General features: G+C 41.4%; 1 protein-coding gene across 3 annotated transcripts; it reads left to right on the top strand.

Moving 5' to 3' along the window:
- Nucleotides 1-1,086: 1,086 nt before the first annotated feature.
- LOC132045038 (uncharacterized) lies at nt 1,087-21,589 on the top strand. 3 transcript variants are annotated; one of them, XM_059435560.1, is made up of 15 exons: nt 1,087-1,256; nt 3,413-3,514; nt 3,759-3,900; nt 4,005-4,138; nt 4,652-4,690; nt 4,800-4,892; nt 4,979-5,095; nt 5,576-5,671; nt 6,191-6,304; nt 6,874-6,927; nt 7,028-7,075; nt 7,760-7,910; nt 20,250-20,415; nt 20,738-20,807; nt 21,118-21,589. In XM_059435560.1, the coding sequence occupies exons 3-15, from the start codon at nt 3,834-3,836 to the stop codon at nt 21,373-21,375; spliced, it is 1,407 nt and encodes a 468-aa protein (XP_059291543.1). In that variant the 5' UTR covers nt 1,087-1,256; nt 3,413-3,514; nt 3,759-3,833; the 3' UTR covers nt 21,376-21,589. The 3 variants fall into 3 exon arrangements, with proteins under 3 accessions (XP_059291543.1, XP_059291542.1, XP_059291544.1); XM_059435559.1 differs by lacking the exon at nt 3,413-3,514; XM_059435561.1 differs by having other exon boundaries at nt 3,413-3,900.
- Nucleotides 21,590-22,565: the final 976 nt, after the last annotated feature.

Here is a 22,565-nt window from a genome sequence, read left to right as displayed (position 1 = left end):
AGCTACCATACTTTACTCGAGGAGGAGAGGAATTGAGGAACAAACAATGTTGGGGGAGCAAAATGAAACTGCTTCTTCTCATTAAAAGCAGTTTGGCCATAAGGATTTTTTACTTTTTTCTAAAAAATTATTTCACTTTATTTGAAAATCAACGTTTGGCCATGAAGTTATATTTGGAATTTAAAAACCACTAAAAATTTTGTTTTCACTTTCAATGCATTCAAACAACCAAATATTCTTTGTAAAAACTATAACCAAACACAACTCCGTCTTCAACTCCAATTTCAAAATTCTAAATAAAGTAAAAAATATTTGATTTTCATGGCTAGAGGCCTACTTAACTTTGATTAATGAAGCTGATTAAGTTATTAGTAATAACAAACTAAACAGCTAGCTATCATACACCAGTTGTCACCTCCAAAATCCACGTGTGACTGGATTAAGTCACCACAGGCGTGAGTCGTGACTAGCACATGCACACTCTAACAGTGACATTTATAATTAAAATTTCCTTCCGCTCAATTTAAGTGTTTTATTCTTTTACTCCCTATGTTTCATTACTTGATTCCTACTGATTTAGCACGTCTCTTAATAAATATTATTAGGGATACATTTTACTAAATTAACCTTATTAATGACATTTTGAAACTTTAAATATGACTAGTAATACTTCATGTAGTTATTTAATAGTACTAGGGTACTATGGAAAAAAAGTAATAAAACTCTTTTGATATATTAAATTAGACAAGTAAATTAAAAAATATAGTTTTAGTCAGGTAAATAAAATGAAATGTAGAGATATTTAATAGCGTCTTACTTTCTTTTTTGATCTGTTTCAAAAAAAAGTGTCTCTTCTATATTTATTAAATTGACCACCCAATCAAAATTCAATTAAGAACCATAAAATCTATATATTTTCTAAATTTCATGTCAAATCAAATTAATCTACTAAAATAGGGAAGGGGGTGTCTTTTTTGATTGAGTAGAAACGCCAAGTGCGTCTCACGTCTTCTGTTGAATATATATAAAAATAGAATGTGAAGCCACGTCACCTTTCCTCATATATATGGCGTTTCTAGCAGGTAGTGGAGCTTAAATTTATCTCATCGGCAGCGCTCCAACTATCTCTCAAAAAAGACACCGAATATCTGTTGCATGCAAATCGCGAAATTGAATGCTGAACCACTGCATGATAATCCAATTAGCCTAATTGCCACTTTCTCATCTCATCAAATCACTGTAACTTCACTCTTCGCGTATGTATATTCATGTTAATGCTCCAGATTTTTACTAGAAAAAGTTAACATCCTTGGATAATTTACTTTCATGAATCACTTTTTTGATGTTTTGATCTAGAGCATTTTTTAATTACTCGGTGAAATGAACGATTATGCTGTATATTGATTTTTTGTTTTGATCAATTTTTATTTTGTTTTTGGATTCTGAGTGGTTTGCTCTAGTTGAACAGCTTCACGTAATGAGACTTGCAAAACTTTATTTTATCCATCCTAAGTAAATATCCCTCCATCCCAATTTATGTAACACTTGTTTCTTTCTAGTTTTGTCGCAAAAAAAATGTCACGTTTCTATATACAATTAGAAACAACTTAACTTTGAAATTTCCCGAAATGATTTATAGTCATACAAATGTACAGGTTTGTTTTAGACCATAAAATTTCAAAAGTATTCCTTTCTTTCTTAAACTTTCTATTAAGTCAAATGGTACCACATAAATTGGGACGGAGAGAGTGTGTGTGTATATATATATATGTGTGTGTGACAAATTTAAAGCTATCCTTCACATTCTCTCAAGTGATGTTTAGCTTGAATAGAAAGTATTTTATTCTTTAATTCACTTGTTGTTCCTCTATCTTTTCTGGAGGTTGTTGGCAGGAAAGATGATTGACCCTGAGTTTGATTGAAGGAGATACTTCCACTTTTGATTAGAGAGAAATATGGCCTGTCCAAATGGATATAAGAACTAATAATATTGGAACAGTTATGGAAAAATTTCTCGAGATAAGAATGAAACAACTAGCGAGCTAGTGACAGTTGGTTTTAGAAGATTTTGGGAATTGAGAGAAGTATTAAAGGATACAAGGGGAAAAAGTAGTTATCTTAGGAAATTGGCTAGATGTAGAACCAAATTCAAACTAAGTGTAGTACTCCCTCCGTCCCAATTCATGTGACACTCTTTCCTTTTTAGTCTGTCCCAAAAAGAATGACATCTTTCCATATTTAGTAACAATTTAACTTCAAACTTCTCATTCTATCCTTAATGAAATGATTTATAGCCACAGAAATTTTTATGGCTTATTTTAGATTACAAATTTCAAAAGTCTTTCTTTTTTGTTAAAGTCCGTGTGCAGTCAAACACCTTCACGTAACTTGGGCAGAGGGAGTAATAAAGTTTGAAACTTGATTCTGCCAATGACTCGCCTCGACGTCCTATGACGAAATCATATGCTAGAGAGCTTCAAGAGCAGTTAGTCAGGCTAGAAGTGTGTTCTGCTTGAAAAATGAACTAAAAGACTTTGAAATGCCTTTTAAACATTTTAATGTGCTTGTGACATTGTCGGAAAGAAAACTCGGAGTCAGTTTGGACCCAACAAGCAGCTAAAAACAGAATTCAGGCTCAAATGCTGAGCCAGTCCGTCTGCACACTGAGTACGTCGCAGAAGAACTGTAGAAGGTGCAAGTCAGTGCGATTTGCTTGTGTTTACTGTGCTGCACTGGACTCTGTTTCAACAGTTTTTTTTTTGTTGCTTTTGCCAACAAATCCTTAGAAGATTTCGAGTATAGTAATACCCGATATGGAGATGTCATTGACGGAAGCAATATCTAACTTTAAATACGGGGCTTGCAATTGAAACTAATGGAAAAAACAACTCATAATGTGATTTAAAAAAATTGTTGTTTAGTCAAACTAACGCGATAATCAATATTTGATACTAAATACCTTGTTATCATCATTGTGGATGGCCTCAATTATGGGCCTAAAGTATGTTAGTGAATTAGAGTGCTATGCTACAACTGAGTATTCATATGCTATGAATGAAAAAAAGTTAGAGATGTAATGGATAGGGGCGGAGCCAAATGGTGGCCAGGGTGTTCGCCCGAACCCCCTTCGGCGAAAAATTACCATGTATATACAAGGTTAAAATTATTTTTTATGTATAAATAGTAGATGTTGAACCCCCTTGGCTTCCTCGTTTCTTACTCTTTTATATTTTTGAACCCCCTTAGTGAAAATCCTGGCTCCGCCACGGGTAATGAGAACCATTTTCTTGAATTTGAAGTATAGTTTCTCAAATAGGAGGTTAGGTTTTTCTTAGTTACAATTTGATGCATTCGTTCCCATCTATGTTTATTCGTTCTCTTCTTCATCTGGCTAAATATTCACATCTTTTAGTTGACACATCTGATTTTATTCTCTATGTTGAGGCCTTGAGGATAACATAAGTGTGCATGTTTGCAGAGCTCTACTTATACTCCTGCATTTGGTGAAAGCACAGTAAGTTGGTTTTACACTAGATTTTCACTTTGAAAGCACAGTAAGTTGGTTTTACACTAGATTTTCCCTTTGTCCCTAGTAGCATATAGGCACAAATGGCCACTGTATGTATTTGCATTGGCTTCTTGGTAGTTGGTCTTTCTGAGTAGGTTTTTGAGGTTGCATTTTCCTTGCACAACCGCTTAGTGGATAAGTCCATTCTATACAGCCAATTGAATTGTGTTATTGTTTCTTCGACACTTAGGTTTGAGGGTGGACTTAGGTGCTTAAGTCATCGCACTCATTCTATCTGCTACTTCAATCTATTTTTGGAGGTCTTATGGATGCTCCTTCCAACAGTCCACATCTATGGAAACCAGGAAGCCGAGCGGTTGTTTCTGATTTTGGTAAGAAAGAATTGTCCCTTTGACGTGTGTATTGATACTCGCCCTCTGTTTTCATTTTCCTCATTGGTTATGATATTAGACTTCTAATAGTTCTAATCTATTAGGTACATTAGAACCTGGTAGTGCTTTTGAAGAAGCCCTTTTGCATAGAATAGAATTCAATGAAACGAAGGATGTCAGTGCACCATCGAGCACTATGGACATAATGCCATCTACTGTTCTGCTACGGAGATTTAAGGTCCGGATTTCTGTCATAGTTTTAAAACATGAAATGTTCATTCTTAAGGATCAAATGTTTTCTTTGTTTCTCTTTGACTTCTTTCTTACTTAATGTTGTTTTAGGAGAATAGATTATGAATGCTGATAGAATTCCTAGTGTGAGCTATGGCACCAATGTCCAACTGGACTGCCCTACTTCTAAGAATTTAGTGGCTGACTTTCAGTAATTACCTGAAACATAAAATGTGGGGCTGAGTGTTTCAGTTACCTTCAAATCATTCAAGAGGGTAGTATTCAGCATGAAACAGAATTGTGTGAATTTCAAAAAGGAACTCGATGAGTGATGGCAGATTTGTATATCCTGTTCGAAATGTCAATTTCCATTCGCCTTTATCATTTCTTCAGGTTTAAGCATGACATGATGACTGTGTGTCCTGATTTCCTTTTTGTTTTCTCTTTTCCAAATTATTTTTGTCGTTCTTCAAAGAAAATTCAAAACTTCTTTTGAGCCTGAGTGCGTTTTTCTGTTCAGGTGTTTCTGTTTCTCATCTGGGGTGTTAGTTGTTGCAAGGTAAGTAAAACAGCTTTTATTTCTGTTTCTCTCTGTAACTATTTATGGATTTGTTTCCTATGAATGTATTTATTAGCATCTGCTGTCAATATTTGTCGTTTGTTTGCAGATTAGCTGGGATTCAGTCATGAGGATGAGTGTAAACCTCCGTGATCTGTTCCTGTATGAGGCTTTTCTTTATTACAATCCTTTGCTACTTGTGGTTAGTGATCTTCATACTAGCTCATCTAACAGCACTTTGTGCATCATTTCCTCTTTACAGTATTTTCTTGGTTTTTGGTGCTGCAGACCTTAATGATTTGGTTTTGGGGCATGAACCTATGGGTTTTTGCACAGGCTAATGTTGACTTTCCTAGAATTTTTTACCTCGATCTAAATCATCTCACTCACAGAGAGATATGGAAGGTACTGTGTGTATGATTTTTATGTATCCTCAGCATTCAATACATCTGTGAGGCAACTCGTTTGGTGCTAAAAATGTTTTGTCATTTAGGCTAGACTTTTTCTTAAATGTGCTATGGTGCTCTTTGAGAACTCTTCCAGGATACCGCTCTCTGTTTCATGTTAATGGGCCTGATAAGCAGAAAAGAGAAGAAATGAGAGAGAATTTCTTATTCACTTGATTAAAAACATATAAAAGGGCTTTTTATGAAGAAATTCTGATGGAATTTTGAACATAATATTCTATGTGGTACTCTATAGTATTTTACTATTTTAACTTAATGAATCTAGATATTTTGTGAATCTATATACATTTTAATATATAACTGCATCAAGCCGCTTAACTTCAATAGGAACTGGCTGTTAGACTTCTGTTTTCATATTGTGTATTATCTATTTGAAGATGCACAGTAGAAAGTTATCCAAATGCTTCTTATAATGCAGTGTGCTACCTGGATGACCATCGTCGTGCCAACTAGCATGACAACCTATCTGTATCTCTACTCAAATGGAGAAGTTACGTTGGCTGCATCTCAACCAGTGTAATAGATGCTTCCTTTACCAATTGAATGATAGTGCTTTGCTTTTCTAATCTAACTTGTATGTATTTGAGCCAGTCATACTAACTTTTAAACAAACAAAAAAAAGCTTCGGTAAATTTATAAAAAGGGACGAGGACCCTTACTTCTGAAATTCAGTTAGAGAGAGTTTGGCTTCTTAAGTTCCTCAGTTTAGTCGTACAAAATGCGAAAGTTTTACTCACTTGCATTAAATGTTCAAGTTATTTATCCTATTAAGAATTCAAAAGGTTTAATTGCCCTCTTACATAGCCGGAGTTGGCATCAAGAAATTGTTATTTCTACATCGCATTTTTGAAAGTTTTGTCAAATTATACTGATTTTACTAGCAACTACACTTTTATTAGTTGGTAGAAAGTCTCGCATACATTTTCTATTATTTACTCTATTTTTGTTGAAGTACAAGTTAAGATGCACAGATGTTCATGTTCTATAAATGTGATTGTTTTATACTCTGTTAATGAATTTTATGCAATTGCAGGTGCTTCTATATGCTGCTTTCACCATGGCTCTGATATTTCCCTTTGATATTTTCTATTTATCATCTCGCTACTTTTTGTTAAGAACACTTTGGAGGATAGCTTTTCCGCTGCAGGCAAGTTTGCATTACTGGAATGTTTATAACAAGCAATGTGCTGATCTTGTAAATCAAAAAATATTTTCAACTCTCCCAGTTGTTAAATAAATGAATGTGAATTCTATTTCTTTGTTTGCCTAAAAGTGAAGTAATCTACTTATTCTTTGATTTATTACATTGTTTCAGATTTGAACCTTTTCTGTCAGCTTCTAGGAGTATTGGTTTATTTAGGACGATTTTGGAATTTTAGGTGATTTTGGGTGTCTAATACTTACAAAGGATTCCTTGACGCATTGTGAAATCTGCCACATGGATTTGATTTTCTTCAGAGAAGGGAACTGACGTTGTTCTGCCAAAACTAAAATTCATGTTTGATTGGCGGAAGTATATTCTTTTCTCGGAGTAGCTTGCTCTTAATTCTCAATTTCATGAAACAGTTTTATAAGAGTAATAGAATATCATTTATTATGTGGATCAGATATAAAGCTTCCTGAAGTCACTATAGAAATGAAACGTGTGGTCCTCTTCCAGATAGAGGTTATTATTTTTCTGAAATTCTAATTTGATTCTTTTTGGCGTGAATCCAGGCAATAGCGTTTGCTGACTTCTTCCTGGCTGATATATTAACTTCCATGTCAAAGGTACGCAACCTCTTCTTGCTCCTGACAGAAAAAAGGAAAGGAAATTACATGAGAAAAAACGCTTGTTCCTGGCAATGCTAATGCTATTCATCATGCGCAGGTATTTTCAGATTTGGAGCGTTCAGTTTGTAGAATGGTTCATCGACAGGTTAGTTACTTTATTTGTCTTCTTTTTCGGAGAGAATAAAGATGACAATCAGATTGTTAAAATTTATCATTTTAATGCTACTTGCATGTGGATATATCACTGTCTTTCCAAATATCCATGTTTAAAACCAGCACATTCACTAAGCCTCTGGTTGGTACCAGTAACTCAGGTATTAGACCAAATCAGAGACCTTCTTTGATGGTATGGCACTTGGTACTTAAATACATGATTTATATGGATAACAAGCTGTATTATCAGATTCATCTTAATCAAATCCTAGGGAGACTTGGTATTATTAATTTGTGATCAACAATTGGTGCATAAAGCCTTGGAAATGACTGGAATATCCCTTATATATCATAACTTAAATACAGTACGTATTATGATTCATTTGATTAGGCTTCAAAATGTTAAACCCTAATTTGTTATCATATTATGTTCAATATATTTGTCTGACATTTTTGTTCCTAATGCTTTGTAGAAATGTGGTCATATAATTGAAGTTCTATTTCTTTCTTTCTTAAATAAATTAATATGTATGTGTCATAGTTTGAATAATGTTATCACTTTTGCTAGTGAAATATATCTTACACTTTTGCCACTATATGTCTGTATCAAAAAGAATTCTTAGGTTTTGTTTGAATTCTTGGCATTATCTGAAAGATTATAATCATGCATATGCAGGTTGCTACCATTGCATGGTTTGAAGCTGACTCTGTTTGTGGCAGTCACTCTGTCGCAATTCCCATAGTTCTTGGATTGCCTTACCTTTTTCGTCTGTTTCAATGTCTTCGGCAATACAAGGATACTAGAGATAGGACTACCCTGTTCAACGGTAAATTTCCAATCTTCGCATTTTCCTTTTGTTTACCCCGAAATTGGGTAATAAGTTGAATTTGTAAATGAGGTATAGGATATGTGGGCACTTTAATCTATTTTTTGATAAACGAAGAACGTATGTGTAAGTTTGCTTATAAATGACGTAAGTGTATGTAAATCGATGTGCTAATGATTTGGGCAAATATGTTAATATTGTGAATTTGAGCTAAGATACTTATATATATTTCCGTGTAATATTGAACAATATAACTCAATATATTTAAAGCTGTAAACCGGACCAAAGTCAGAGAGAATAAGAGGGAGAGAGAGAGTTTCAATATATATTCAATACAATGTTTTGGATCTGAAAAACCAACCCCTAAAAGTAGGGAAGTGTCCCTATTTATAGTTTTGCCTCATGGGCCTTTCATGCTACACAACCATTTTGGAATAAAGGAAGCCCTAATATGGATAAGGTTGGGTCGTACGGTCTGACACCTTACGACCTGTCGAAACAGTGTCAGAACGATCTTCACACGTGGCGATTGAACAACTGATTAACCGGACCAACGGCCACGATCACAACGGACCTGCGGAAACCGGACTAACGGCCACGATCAACTCAACCACGTATAATCCGGACCAACGGCCACGATCAATTCGGCCCTGTATAATCCGGACCAACGGCCACGATCAATTCGGCCCTGTAGGAACCGGCTTAACTGATACGTAGTTTGCCCCGGATAAATCGGACCTTACGGTTTCTCTCTGACTTCTTCTGATCAAGCGCTACCGATGCAGTTCCCCCGCTCTGGATGCTTGTGCTTGTCTTCTTCCTTTTCTTGGTTCCCGGTCTCACCAGCTAAACAAAGATTCGGTTTTTACCGTATACAGATAGCCCCCACACTTTCGGGACCGAAGTTTTGCCGGAGTAACGGGAAGTGGATGAGTCGCGAAACCGGTGGTTCTATAGGCTCGTTCTTATCCTTTCATTTTGGCGGGAACAGTTTCGTCACAACCTTCTGCCATTTGCCACGCGTCACGCCCCGAGCGGTAAATTTCTGTAACCGCCGTTACGCACGTCCTTTCACATCATGTCTCATTAATTATGGGACACGTGGCATCCCCCGGTTGGTCGGGACTTGTAACCGCCCCAGACCCATGCCTATATAAGGCCTTCAATGTCCTTCATTCTTCATTTTTACTCCTTCATTTTTACTACTTCACTTCAGTTTCTTCACTTCTACTTCTTCACCCTCAGTTCATAATCTTCATTTTCATCGTTGATTCATCCATTTCAATACCCATATTCCTTGCTTGAATCAGTTTGCAAGAAACTTGTTTTTACTCAAGCGCGACTCTTTGATTGGAGGCACTACTTCATTCCTTCATTTTGCAACATTCACTTCTTTCACTTGTTGTTTCCCTTTTCTTACCTTCTTACCAAATTTTCAACCTTCTTTTCCGTCTATTCCGAATGTCTGCCAACACCGAGACCACCTCCCAAGACGTTCCCTCGGTTTCTTCTCAAGGGGCGGAACCGGTAACTCAACCGAAGGGAAAAAACGTAGCCGAGCCTACGGCTTTAGACATAGTGTTGTCCAAGCCCAATTATAATAAAGAATTCGAAGCCGAGAAGCCTTCCTCGGTTGCGGACAGAGGGTACGATGTAAGGCGGTATCCCTCGTCCATCACTGAGGACAAACTTAATCTGGTTCGGTCCGACTGTGGATGGGATAACCGTCCGGTGCAGGTGTTCGCGTCCGGCCCTGATATATCAATCATCGACCACAGGGAAGGATTCTTGTACGTTTATACCTATCCTTTCACGCTCAAGCTCGATCCCCAATTGATCCAGTTATACTGGAGATGTGCCGGACCTACAATGTAACCCTCGCTCAAATTGGTCCGATAATCTGGAGGACCGTAGCCTGCCTCCGGCTGTTGGCTAACAACGCTAAAAAGGAATTCACGCTGATCCGCTTGTATTCCCCGAGGCGATTCCAGGGAGGTGTAATAAAGCTCGCCAAGCGAGGCCGGAATCCGATCTTCTCCAAAATGGACGAAGATAGAGACCGGGGTTGGTTAGAGCGCTTTGACCGGGTGAAGACCGCGAAAATTATCCCGGAGGAGTATATGCCCTTCCCGGAGAAATGGAATGATAACCGTAAGTTTCTCGGTTCCCCCTTTATTAATTTACTCTTGGATTCTTTCATTTAACCTTTTGTATTTACACTTCCCTTTTTTTTTTTCACCAGCCGTGGCATGGATACCTCCGGCCGTTCCACGTATGAACGAGTGGGTTGAAGCGCTCCTCGACCAACACACCCACGAAGAGCTGACATGGGGAATCCAATCGCGTGGCCGATGGGTTGCCCAAAATCATGGTAACACTACCTTCGAGTTACGTTATATTCTATCTTTTGCCCCTTCTTCTTTCCATAATCTCTTCGGTGTTTTAGGCTTACCGAAGGGCTCGCGAATCCCGCATCAGGGGGCGAAGAACAGCAAGCCGTGCCGCACATCCGCGTTCGGTCAGTAGGTCATCCCGTATCATCGCTGCAGCCAAAAAATGAAGAAAGCCCTCGGACAAAGGGGAGAAACCGAGAAAAAGGGCCAGGAGCGTCGTCCGGTCTCTAAGAGATGAAAAAGAGCCCGATGTGATTATTCGCCGGGTCGGCGTGGCCCCATCCTTCGAGTCAGTCCCGGAGGAGGAAGCTACCGTTCCACCTCCTTCAGCCGAGGAGAGACCTTCCGTTCCGGCTCCGCTAACAGGTGGGGAAGAAATACTTTACCCAACACCTCTAAGGTCCATTGAATTCATTGATATTTCAGGTGATGCCTCTTCTGAGGAGATTCCCCTGCAAAGATCGAGAAGATCCGGGCCTGGCTCGACTGTTGAGGCCGGACCAAGAGCTGAGTCGACTCCCGGAACTGAGGCCCCAGCGGATACCGGCCCACTGCCTACCGAAGAACCAGTTGCCGGATTCGAAGCATCTACTCCTACCGAGGCTGCTGGAACTGTCCCGGCCTCTCCTACTGCTCCGAGGTCGGACAACCTCGATGACATGTTTTTGGATACACCTCCTGCAACCGGGGAAGCTATGGGTTTCGAACATCTTCTAATCCCTCGAGCCACGAGGGCAGCTAGTCGGTCCACTGAAACTGGAGCACGGGAGAGCCTAGTGCGCACCTTCCCAGCTCCAAGTGTGGAACCTACAAGGACCAGATCGGCTGTGGTTACCGTTCCCGAGGACTGCAGCTTCCTGTCTCGTCCGGTGGGAATAGCGAGCTATTTAAGGCCCCTTGTTTCGGACTCGGACAAGAGGAAGATGGCCGGAGTCCCCTGGCAGTGCCTAATTAACGAAGGCATGCATGCGGGCAATCGGGTAAGCTTATCAGCATGTCCTTGCATAATTTGATGTGAATTTTAGTTTCTCGTCTAACTTCTCCGTTTCTTTTAAAAAGTGTGGTGCTTGTTAATGAAGCCTTTATCTATGCCCAGCAAGAGGTAGATGACCTTAGAGGCCAGCTGGATGCCCAAGGTCGGGAAACGGAGAAGTTCCAGCACCTCTTGCAAGTAAAGGAGGATGAACTGAGCCGAGCAGTGGCCCTCACCAACCTTCAGCCCGAGCTTGATGCAACGAAGGCTGAGAACCTTCGATTAAAGGGCGAGCTAGCCGGGATTGTGGAGAGGAACCGGCTTCTGGAGGAGGAGAAAATCGGTCTCAGTCAAGATAACGCTCGGTTTTCTTCTAAACTTAGCGAGCTCGAAACCATCATTTTCCAACTCCGGGGGAAGCTTGACTCGGTCAAATCTGATGCCGTGAACATGGTCGAGAGACACCGATGGCTTGAATCCGAGAGTGCTAAGTATGAAGAGAGAATAAGGGTATTCGAGCAAAAAGCTGAGGACCGGGCCCGAATATGTGATGAGCTAAGAGCCAGACTCGAGGAGACGGTCGAGGCTAATGATCTTCTCAAAGCTGAGCTTGAGTCGGCCACTCACAATCAGAGAATCCTTGATGAAGAGAGGGGTGAGTTAATGGCTAGGCTGGCCCGGGCTGAGGCTGATTTGGCAGAAGCCCTGAGAAGTGTGGAAGCTGCCGAGGCTTACTCCACGGTTGCAGTAGAACATGAACGATGGAGGTCTCGGAGGATCACTCTCGAGGAAGCCGGGTGTGGCTTTACTGAACTCCCGGCCCTCATTCTCGAGGCTAGAAGGATCGAAGAAGAAGCAAAAAGAGCCCTTGATTCCGACCCCGAAGACTCTGAGCGGACAGTGTCCGAACATTCTGGTTCCAGCCATACCGGATAGGCCAGGGCTTGTATTACCCTTCGTTTTGCTTTTTGCACTTTTATTTTTTGAACTTTGCCAAATTTCAAGTGTAAAAAATTTGCATATATGAAAAACGCATCTTTCCTGTTGATTATTCTTTTGCTTGAATGTTTGTTACGATTCTTGCCTGAACCGTCGGTCCGTTCCGAGGATAAGCAGAAACATCAGAGCCACTTTTTCAGACTGTTCGTTATACATTGGTTTTTAATTCCATCCGGTATATTTTGTCCGGGAGTTGGATAGAGTGGTTTGCCCGCGGGACTTATTTATGCTTTGTGAATTCGGACGTCTCCGACTCACGTTAGGCATTTTTAGGGCCGATATTCTTTGGCTATTTGCTTATCTTAGATTAGGTTCGGGCACCTGAATCTCTGCTTTACCAATTCCTGGGATAGCAGTCCCCATTCGGGGGTGTTAAGATTTTGGCTCGGTTCACTGTGACCTTGTTGCCTTTGTCGTATTTCGACTGTAATGCCCGGAGTCGAGTATACGGATAAAATGTGCTTTACTAGGAAGACATATCCGAAATGTAACAATTTGATTTTTCAATAAACTCCAAGTATTTGTACATCATATGAGGGCTTATCCGTTTCCTTCTGTTTTTTGCCGTAGCAATTTCTAGGTGGACACGATTCGTTCTGATCCTTTGGTCCTTACATCAAAACCTAATACATAAGGTCCGGCTTTGGTTCTGTCGTAGCAAATATTAAGTGGACACGATTCATTTTTTGATCGTTTGGTCCTTACATCGGAATCTAAAACCGGAGGTCCGGTACATGAGATCCCAGCGGTGTTCGTTGTTGAACTCTTCCGTTTCCAACTAATCGGGGTAAACCGAGATGTGGGTACCGTAGTCCCCTAGTGCTTATTCGAACTTTGAAGTCGGGTAAGCACTATCAAGCCCCCACTCGTAGGGTGTTGCCCCGAGTATCCGGGTATTTATCCCCGTTCCCTTTTAGTAACACGTTGTACTTGTTGCCTCATTAAAAACCTTGTCGGAAAACCCATTTGGGACAAAGCCGTACTAAGGAAAAGAGTGCAACACGTGTTTTCAGACCTAGCAACTAACCATACCGGGCACTCGACTTCCTGCAAAAAGAAAAGGTTAGAAAATAAACAAAAAGAGTCCATACCTTAACAGTAGTATCTCTTCAAATGAGCCACATTCCAGTTGTTGCGCAACCGTTTCCCGTCCATAGATTCCAACTGATAGGACCCTTTGCCCGTTATCTCGGTTATCTTGTACGGCCCTTCCCAGTTTGGGCCCAGTTTTCCCTCGTTGGGATTCTTGTTGTTCAAGGTAACTTTTCGAAGTATTAAGTCCCCAATTTGGAAATGTCAAAAATTAGCCCTCCGGTTATAATACCTTTCCATCCTCTGTTTCTGGGCTGCAATACGGACCAACGCGTTTTCGCGTAGTTCATCCGTGAGATCGAGTTTTACGGCCATAGCCTCCTCGTTTGATCCCTCGGTGGTGTAGCTGAATCGGAGACTTGGTTCTCCGACTTCTACGGGAATGAGGGCTTCGGCCCCGTAGACCAACGAGAAAGGTGTTTCTCCCGTACTCGTTTTTGATGTGGTTCTGTAGACTCTGTACCCTCCGTAGTATTTCCCTCCAAAGGATGTTTCGATGTTTCAAGTCTTTTCCTCAAATTTCGAATTATTATTTTGTTCGTAGATTCCGCTTGTCCGTTAGCACACGGGTGATACGGAGTTGATACAATTTTCTTGATCTTCAACCCTTCGAGGAAATCATTGACTTTACCACCAACGAACTAGGGACCGTTTTCACAAGTTATTTCGGCCGGAATGCCGAATCGGCAAATAATGTGGTCCCATATGAAGTCAATAATTTCCTTTTCTTTTATATTTTCGAAGGCCTGCGCTTCAACCCATTTTGAAAAATAGTCAGTCATAAACAAAATAAAACGGGCCTTACCTGGTGCCCATGGCAACGGACCAACAATGTCCATCCCCCACTTCATGAAGGGCCAGGGTGATATCACCGAGTGTAACAGCTTTCCGGGCTGATGAATCATCGGGGCATGTCTTTGACATCCGTCGCATTTTCGGACAAAATTCTTCGAATCTTCTTCCATCCGGTTCCAATAATAACCGGCTCTGATAATCTTCCGGACTAAGGCTTCAGCACCGGAGTGATTGCCGCAAGTCCCCTCGTGTATTTCTCTCATCACGTACTCCGTTTCTCCGGGGCCTAAACATTTGGCCAAAGGACCGAAGTAAGACCGTCGATATAACTGGCCATCCACTGGGACGAACGTCGTTTTGTCCTCGGCCGACCGTGACTCTTTTTAGGTCACTCAGAGCTTTCCATCTTATAAGTAGTCGATGTATTTGTTGCGCCAATCCCAAGTTAAACCCATCGTGTTTATTTCAAAGATGCCCGTTCTCTATTGCCGAATTCATCAAGTGCACCACAGTCCCGGGATTAATTTCTTCCCCTTCGATTGAAGATCCCAAATTGGCCAACGCATCGGCCTCACTGTTCTGCTCCCTCGGTACGTGCTGCATGGTCCATTCTTTAAACCGGTGAAGTATCACCTAGATCTTTTCCAGATACCTTTGCATATGTTCGTCCTTGACTTCGAAGACGCCATTCACCTGGTTAACAACCAGGAGAGAGTCGCATTTTGTTTCAATTACTTCGGCCCCCATACTCCGAGCTAATTCCAATCCTGCAATCATAGCCTCATACTCGGCTTCATTGTTAGTCAATTTAATAGTTCTAATGGATTGCCGAATCGCATCCCCGGCGGGGGTTCTAAGAATGATTCCTAACCCGGAACCCTTAAGGTTCGAGGCCCCGTCCGTATGTAGTGACCAAATACCCGACCCTTTCCCCGAGGTTAACGAGTTCTTTCTCAACCTCGGGTATCATGGCGGGGGAAAGTCCGCCACAAAGTCGGCTAAGATTTGGGACTTGATGGTCGTCCGAGGCTTATATTCAATGTCATATCCGCTTATCTCTAAAGCCCATTTAGTTAGTCTACCCGATAATTCCGACTTATGCAAGACGTTCTTTAATGGATAAGTGGTCACCACACATATCGGGTGGCATTGAAAGTAAGGTTTGAGCTTTCTAAAAGCGCTTACCTGTGCTAATGCCAATTTTTCAAGGTGGGGATAACAGGTCTCTGCATCCCCCAAAGTTCTACTCACATAATAAATGGGGAATTGCGTACCTGACTCTTCTCGGACCAAAACTCCACTTACCGCTACTTCGGACACGGCAAGGTAAAGGAAAAGCTGCTCGTCCGCTTTCGGTGTGTGCAACAAAGGTGGGCTGGACAATTTAATTCTTGTAAGGCTCTTTGGCACTCCGGTGTCCAAGTGAAGTCGTTCTTCTTCCTTAGTAAGGAGAAGAAACGGTGACTCTTGTCCGAAGATCTTGATATGAACCGACTCAGCGCCGCTATCCTTCCGGTAAGCCTCTGCACTCCTTTAACGTTATTCACCACCTCGATATCCTCAATTGCTTTGATCTTGTCCGGGTTAATCTCGATTCCCCGGTTTGACACCATGAAACCAAGGAACTTGCCCGACCGGACACCGAAAGCACATTTCTCCGGGTTGAGCTTCATGTTATATCTTCGAAGTACGTCGAAGGTTTCCTGCAAATGTTTTAAATGGTCCTCTATTTCTAGGGACTTCACAACCGTGTCATCAATATAAACTTTCATTGTTTTCCCTATTTGTTCTTCGAACATTCCGTTAACTAGGCATTGGTAAGTTGCACCGGCATTTTTTAATCCAAAAGGCATGATATTGTAGCAATAAGTCCCATATCGGGTAATAAACGATGTTTTCTCTTGATCCTCCGGTGCATCCGGATTTGGTTATACCCGAGTAAGCATCGAGAAAACTTAGCATCTCATGCCCGGCCCGTCGCATCGATCATTCTATCGATGTGGGGCATCGGAAATGAATCCTTCGGCATGCTTTGTTTAGGTCCTTATAATCAACACACATTCGAAATTTATTACCTTTTTTCGCACCACCACTACGTTAGCCAGCCAATCCGGATATTTTACTTCCCGAATGAGCCTATTTTTAAAAGCTTCGTTACCTCATCCTTCACGGGCGGCGTGCTTCGCTTCGCCATAGCCTCCGTTTCTCGCTTCACGGGGAAATCTCCCGTCGAGGCCGAGTTTGCGAGTTGTTACTTACGCGGTATACCTGTCATATCTATATGCGACCATGCGAAACAATCGGCATTAGATTGAAGGAATTTAATATATTTGTTCCTGAGCTCCGAGGTTAACCCCGTGCCCAGGTACACCTTTCTACCTGGTAGATGATCAAACAAGGTGACCTCCTCCAACTCCTCTACTGTAGATTTTGTCGCATCTGAGTCATCCCATAAGACAAATGATCCGGGTATGCCGAAGTCATCCTCTTCGTGCCCGGGTCCAATTTCTTCGCTCGTTGTTAGACCCGCGCACGGTAGTCGCTATTTGGAATCCTTGCCCCTGCTGATTTTTCCTTTTGGTTCGGGTTTTCGAGAAGGGGTGATGCTTCCTCAACCACGAACATCTCTCTTGCAAGAGGTTGTTCTCCCCGGATGGTTTTTTCCCTCCGTGTCAAAAATTTCGCCGCCGATGTAACGTCGACGGCACGGCACGACTCTCATGCTACGTATCCATGGTCTACCCAAAGAACGCATTGTATTTCATATCCCCTTCAATTACATAGAACACCATTTGCTGGATAGTGCCATCAATGTTGACCGGCAAAGAAATCTCTCCCTTCGTGGTTTCGCTCGCCATATTGAACCCGCTGAGTACCCGGGCTACCGGCACGATTTGGTCGAGTAGCCTTAGCTGTTCAACCACTCTCCACTGGATAATGTTGGCCGAGCTACCTGGGTCAATTAAACTACGTTTAATTTGTGACTTAAAAATAAGAATAGAAATTACCAACGCATCATTGTGCGGTTGAATGATGCCTTCCGCGTCCTCGTTGCTGAAGGTGATGGAACCCTCGGGTACGAAATCCCGGCTGCGCTTTTCACGAACAATGGATATCTTGGTCCGCTTCATCACCGGCCCTCTAGGAGCATCTGTACCCCCGATTATCATGTTGATTATATGTTGAGGCTCTACCAGTTCAATCCGTTTGTTCGACTCCCTTTCCTTGTAGTGGCTTTTGGCCCACTCACTCAGGAATTCACGAAGGTGACCATTTTTAAGTAAACGGGCCACCTCTTCTCTTAATCGGCGACGCCTTCGCCCGTGATCACGGGTCCCATGGTATTCACATATCATGTTCGAGTCCCGCCGGTCGGATCCGACCTCAATGGTCTCGCCACCTTGCTTCGGGATGCGACCTATGGCCGAGACGAGATCCGAGGTGTCGGCACCAAAGTTATATTCCGATATCCTTGGTGGGTCTCGTTGGTTGCCGAGCTTCCGCATCACCCTAAACGACAACCCTCGGCTATTCGATGGCCGATCGGTTCTTCTATCTCCCCGGCTGGGGAATTGACCGGGACCAGTCCTCGACTTCTCCGACCTGAAGCTCGGTTTCTCTGAATGAGAGTATGGCCGATATCTTTCCCTCAATGATCGTGTTTCCGGGTCATAATTCTTCCTCGATATCTCAGAGCCTTTGCTCAGGTTTACGGGACCCGGGGAAAGTTTGAGCTGGTCATCCTCCACCCGAATCTTTGACTCGTATCTGTTGTGCACGTCTGTCCAGGTCACAGCCTCGTTTTCCAAAGAAATTTTCCTTTAGTTTGAACGAGGCCGTCGAACTTCGGGGTTAAGCCCTTTGGTAAAAGCTCGCGCGGCCCATTCCTCCGGAACCGGAGGGAGTTCCATTCGTTCCCTTTGGAAACGGTTGATAAACTCACACAATAACTCGTCATCCCTTCGGCATCCGAAAATATCCGCCTTACGGGCACGTACCTTTTGGCACCGACATGAGGTTTTATGAACGCATCCGCGAGCATTTCGAAAGAAGTGATTGAATGCTCGGGCAGATGGTCATACCAAGTCAATGCTCCTTTTGATAACGTTTCCCCGAACTTTTTCAACAATACGGACTCAATTTCGTCTTCTTCGACATTGTTGCCTTTTATGGCATAGGTGTATGAAGTCACATGTTCCTGAGGATCCGCTGTACCATCATATTTCTGGATGTCCGGCATTTTGAACCTCTTTGGGATCAACTTAGGAGCCGCACTCGGAGGGAAAGGCCTCTGAATGTATCTCTTCGAATCCGGTCCTTTCAGAATGGGTGGAGCCCCCGGGATCTGATCCACCCGAGAGTTATAGGTCTCCACCCTCTTCTCGGTTGAGTCTACCCGCTTTGCCAATGTTTCGAGCATTCTCAATACCTCGGTGGACGAACCAGCCCCGGACCCATTGCTCTCGACCATCCGGGCTTCTTCCCTTCTGGGTTCGGCGACACCCTTATTCTTCTCCGGAGCCGTTTCATCGTTTCTGCTCTGCAACTGGGCTATTGCGACTCCTTGTTCGGCAAAGATCGCTTTTCGTTCTGCAACATTTCAAAAATAAGACGTAAGTTAATATCATCCGGGTATTTGGCATTTCCGGCCTTGTGCCGGGACAAAGTGACGAATTGAGAGTATTTAAAGGATCGGTAGGCGGCCGGGCGGCGTTCTCCTCGGTTCACGGTGTTTTGTCGGCCGAGGCCCTCCCTCGAATCGACGAATTTGGTTCAACGGGATCCACCGGTAATCCCCGACCCATCGTTCTCATTTTCGCCACAATCTCGTTGTTGATGTGACCGCATTGTCCACCGTTTGCCATTTGGTCCGTTTTCACAGAGACGAACAAAAGAACCGAAAAATCTTTTAAGTGAGCAAGTAGAAACCGAGATCGAAGTCCACTATTATCCTAGCCCCACGGTGGGCGCCAAACTGTTTACCCCGAAATTGGGTAATAAGTTTGAGGTTTGTAAATGAGGTATAGGATATGTGGGCACTTTAATCTATTTTTTGATAAACGAAGAACGTATGCGTAAGTTTGCTTAAAAATGACGTAAATATATGTAAATCGACGTGCTAATGATTCGGGCAAATATGTTAATATCGTGGATTTGAGCTAAGATACTTATATATATTTCCGTGTAATATTGAACAATATAATTCAATGTATTTAAAGCTGTAAACCGGACCAAAGTCAGAGAGAATAAGAGGGAGAGAGAGAGAGTTTCAATATAAGTTCTAATACAATGTTTTGGATCTGAAAAATCAACCCCTAAAAGTAGGGAAGTGTCCCTATTTATAGTTTTGCCTCATGGGCCTTTCATGCTACACAACCCTTTTGGAATAAAGGAAGCCCTAATATGGATAAGGTTGGGTCGTACGGTCTGACACCCGTACGACTGTCAGTAGCAGGTGTCAGAACGATCTTCACACGTGGCGATTGAACAACTGATTAACCAGACCAACGGCCACAATCACAACGGACCTGCGGAAACCGGACTAACGGCCACGATCAACTCAACCACGTTTAATCCGAACCAACGGCCACAATCAATCCGGCCCTGTATAATCCGGACCAACGGCCACAATCAATTGTGCCCTGTAGGAACCGGCCTAACTGATACGTAGTTTGCCCCGGATAAATCGGACCTTACGGTTTCCCTCCGACTTCTTCTGATCAAGCGCTACCAATGCAATTCCCCCGGTCTGGATGCTTGTGCTTGTCTTCTTCCTTTTCTTGGCTCCCGGTCTCACCGGCTAAACAAAGATCCGGTTTTTACCGTATACACCTTTGCTTTTAGTTTCTGTGACGCATAAGTCATACCGATAGTAAAATGGGCATTGGTTATACTTGATAATCTTGCTTTCAGATTCATCACTCTGTAATTCTCATTAAAGAGAAATATCTTATGATAGTCAGACTTTGAGGGATGAAGAGAGCTTCAAGAGGTGTTCATGAGTTTAAAGGTTTTGAATAGTATGATCCTTATTTTAATTCTGGGTTGTCTATATTTAACTTAATTTCATTAATACTTCTATTTCAGCTTTAAAATATTCAACAGCAGTACCAGTGATATTTCTCTCAGCCCTTAAGTATCACGTCTTCCCTGACAACTGGATTAACCTTTATAGGCCTTTGTGGCTTCTCTCCGCCGTTGTGAACTGTCTCTATTCATTTTATTGGGATCTGACAAGAGATTGGGACTTAAGGTCAGTGAATCTTTTAACTAATTGTTCAGAGATGTAGCTAATTCGTAAGGGCTTCATCTTAATCAAACTTTTATCTCAATACTTATATATTTTCTGTGATACAACCACTGCCAAAGATTTGAGGTATTGATACATGCGTAAAGCTGTACCAGTGGTTTGCTATATTTAGCCGGTATGTTTCCTTCGGTTATTACTGTTTATAAACGGGAAGACATGATGGTGTTCCCCATTTTTAAAGTTCAAGAATATTTTTCACTAGAGCAGTCTTTTGCCGATTAATTTTATTGGAACTGTTAACTCAAGTTCTCTTCCTCTCTGCTAGTTGTTTCACTCGGGTTTTCAAGTTCAGCAGACCACATATGCTATCACACATGTTGTACGGACGCAAATGGGTAAGCCTGTCCTTTTGCCTATTAATGCTTTTCCTTTCATGTTTTACTACAACAACAATAATATACCTAGTGAAATCTCACAAAGTGGGGTCTGGGGAGGATAGAGTGTACGCAGACCTTAACCCTACCTTGGGAGGTAGAGAGGTTGTTTCCAGTAGACCCTCGACACTCCTTTCATGTTTTACTAATTGGCTCATGTACTTGCTTAATACAACTTATAGTTTGTGGGAGAATTCTCAAGTTTGACTATTGACACTTGTTAGTAGTTCCCTCATTTTCAAAGTTTTGCCTATTCCCTTACCTCCTGCAGGTGTACTTTTGGGTGATCGGAAGCAACCTAATATTGCGATGCACATGGACATACAAGCTGTCTGCCCATCTCCGACACAATTACCTCACAGTGTTCGCGATAACTGCTCTAGAGATCTTCCGTCGTTTCCAGTGGGCTTTCTTCCGTGTCGAAAATGAGTGGAATAAGATAACCACCAAATCAAATAGTCAATTCTCCATGGGTGATGTCCCCAAAGAAGAAGAAGAATTACTCAACTCCACTGGTCACAATGTATAGTCTTCCCAACATTGTACATCCCGCCACCATCATATGGATCCATTTTAACACATTTGCAAATAGGAATTTCTTCTCGATAGTATAGGATGCCATACAAGGTTAAGAAGGGTAAATAGCTAACATAAAGATATATACAAAATTAGGCAGAATAACTGTTCATGCCCCTAAACATGACACGTTTTATTTAGTGCACGCCTCAATTATTCTTTGGTCCTGATTACTCCTTGAACTTGCATTTTGATATTCTTGACCCTCCTGGATGCTAACGTGGCAAAGAGTGTGAATTCACTCTATTTTAGGCGCATGAGAATGAGAAAAAACAGCTTTTAAGTGCGTATTTTGGAACCATTAATTTTTATGTAGTCATATACAATACTTTTACTTAATTCCAAATTTGTGTTTCTTCTTAATTTACAGTACTTATGTTATTCCAACTTTGTATTTTTTAAAATCTCTTTGGATGCAATGTTTATTTGTTTTAACTGTCTTTTTCTTATTTTTCGGGTTAGATTTTTTAAAAACTTGGTTGGAGCTTTATTGTTTGAAGTCAAATAAAAAAAAAAAAAAAAAACAGAATAATGTAGTTTTAACTGTATATTTTCATTTTTTAGCTAAACAAAATTATTTTTGGAATTTTAACTGTGTATAGTTGCAGTGATTACTTGTTCTAATTGGTGTTTTTTATTCTTTGAGCTAAATCAGTGAAAAAAAGATTTGCTAGGGCTTCATTATTTTTAGCTAAGTAAAAAGGTTTTATAAAAAGTAATGGAGTTTCAACTATGTATTGCTTTTTATTTTTTTAGATGCAATGACAATTTGTTTTAATTGTGTATTTCTGTTTTTCTTGGGGCCAAATTTATAAATTGGATATGCCCCATTATTCTTAGCTAAATAATTCTTTTTACCCTAAACAATGAGGTTTCAACAAGTGTTTTTTCATTTCAAATTTGTCTTGAAAAAAATTATCCAAACAATTCAGAAATTTTAAAAGGTAATAAAAGAAATTATTTTAAAAAAATGTTATGTGGACGAACAATTCACGTATCACACCCTTGTAGATGAGATTGGTTAGTGGAGTTATGCTTCGAAATGCCAAATCCAGGATAATTAGGACTAGAAAAAGTCTGAATATGCCCCTGAATGAAATGTGACAAGTTTTAGAAGGAATCACGAAGTATTCTCCCATGATG

Source organism: Lycium ferocissimum, unplaced genomic scaffold (assembly GCF_029784015.1).
Source record: "Lycium ferocissimum isolate CSIRO_LF1 unplaced genomic scaffold, AGI_CSIRO_Lferr_CH_V1 ctg593, whole genome shotgun sequence".
NCBI classification, from domain to species: Eukaryota; Viridiplantae; Streptophyta; class Magnoliopsida; order Solanales; family Solanaceae; genus Lycium; species Lycium ferocissimum.
Note: the sequence above shows the minus strand (reverse complement) of the source record. Positions and strands in the feature narration are given on the sequence as shown.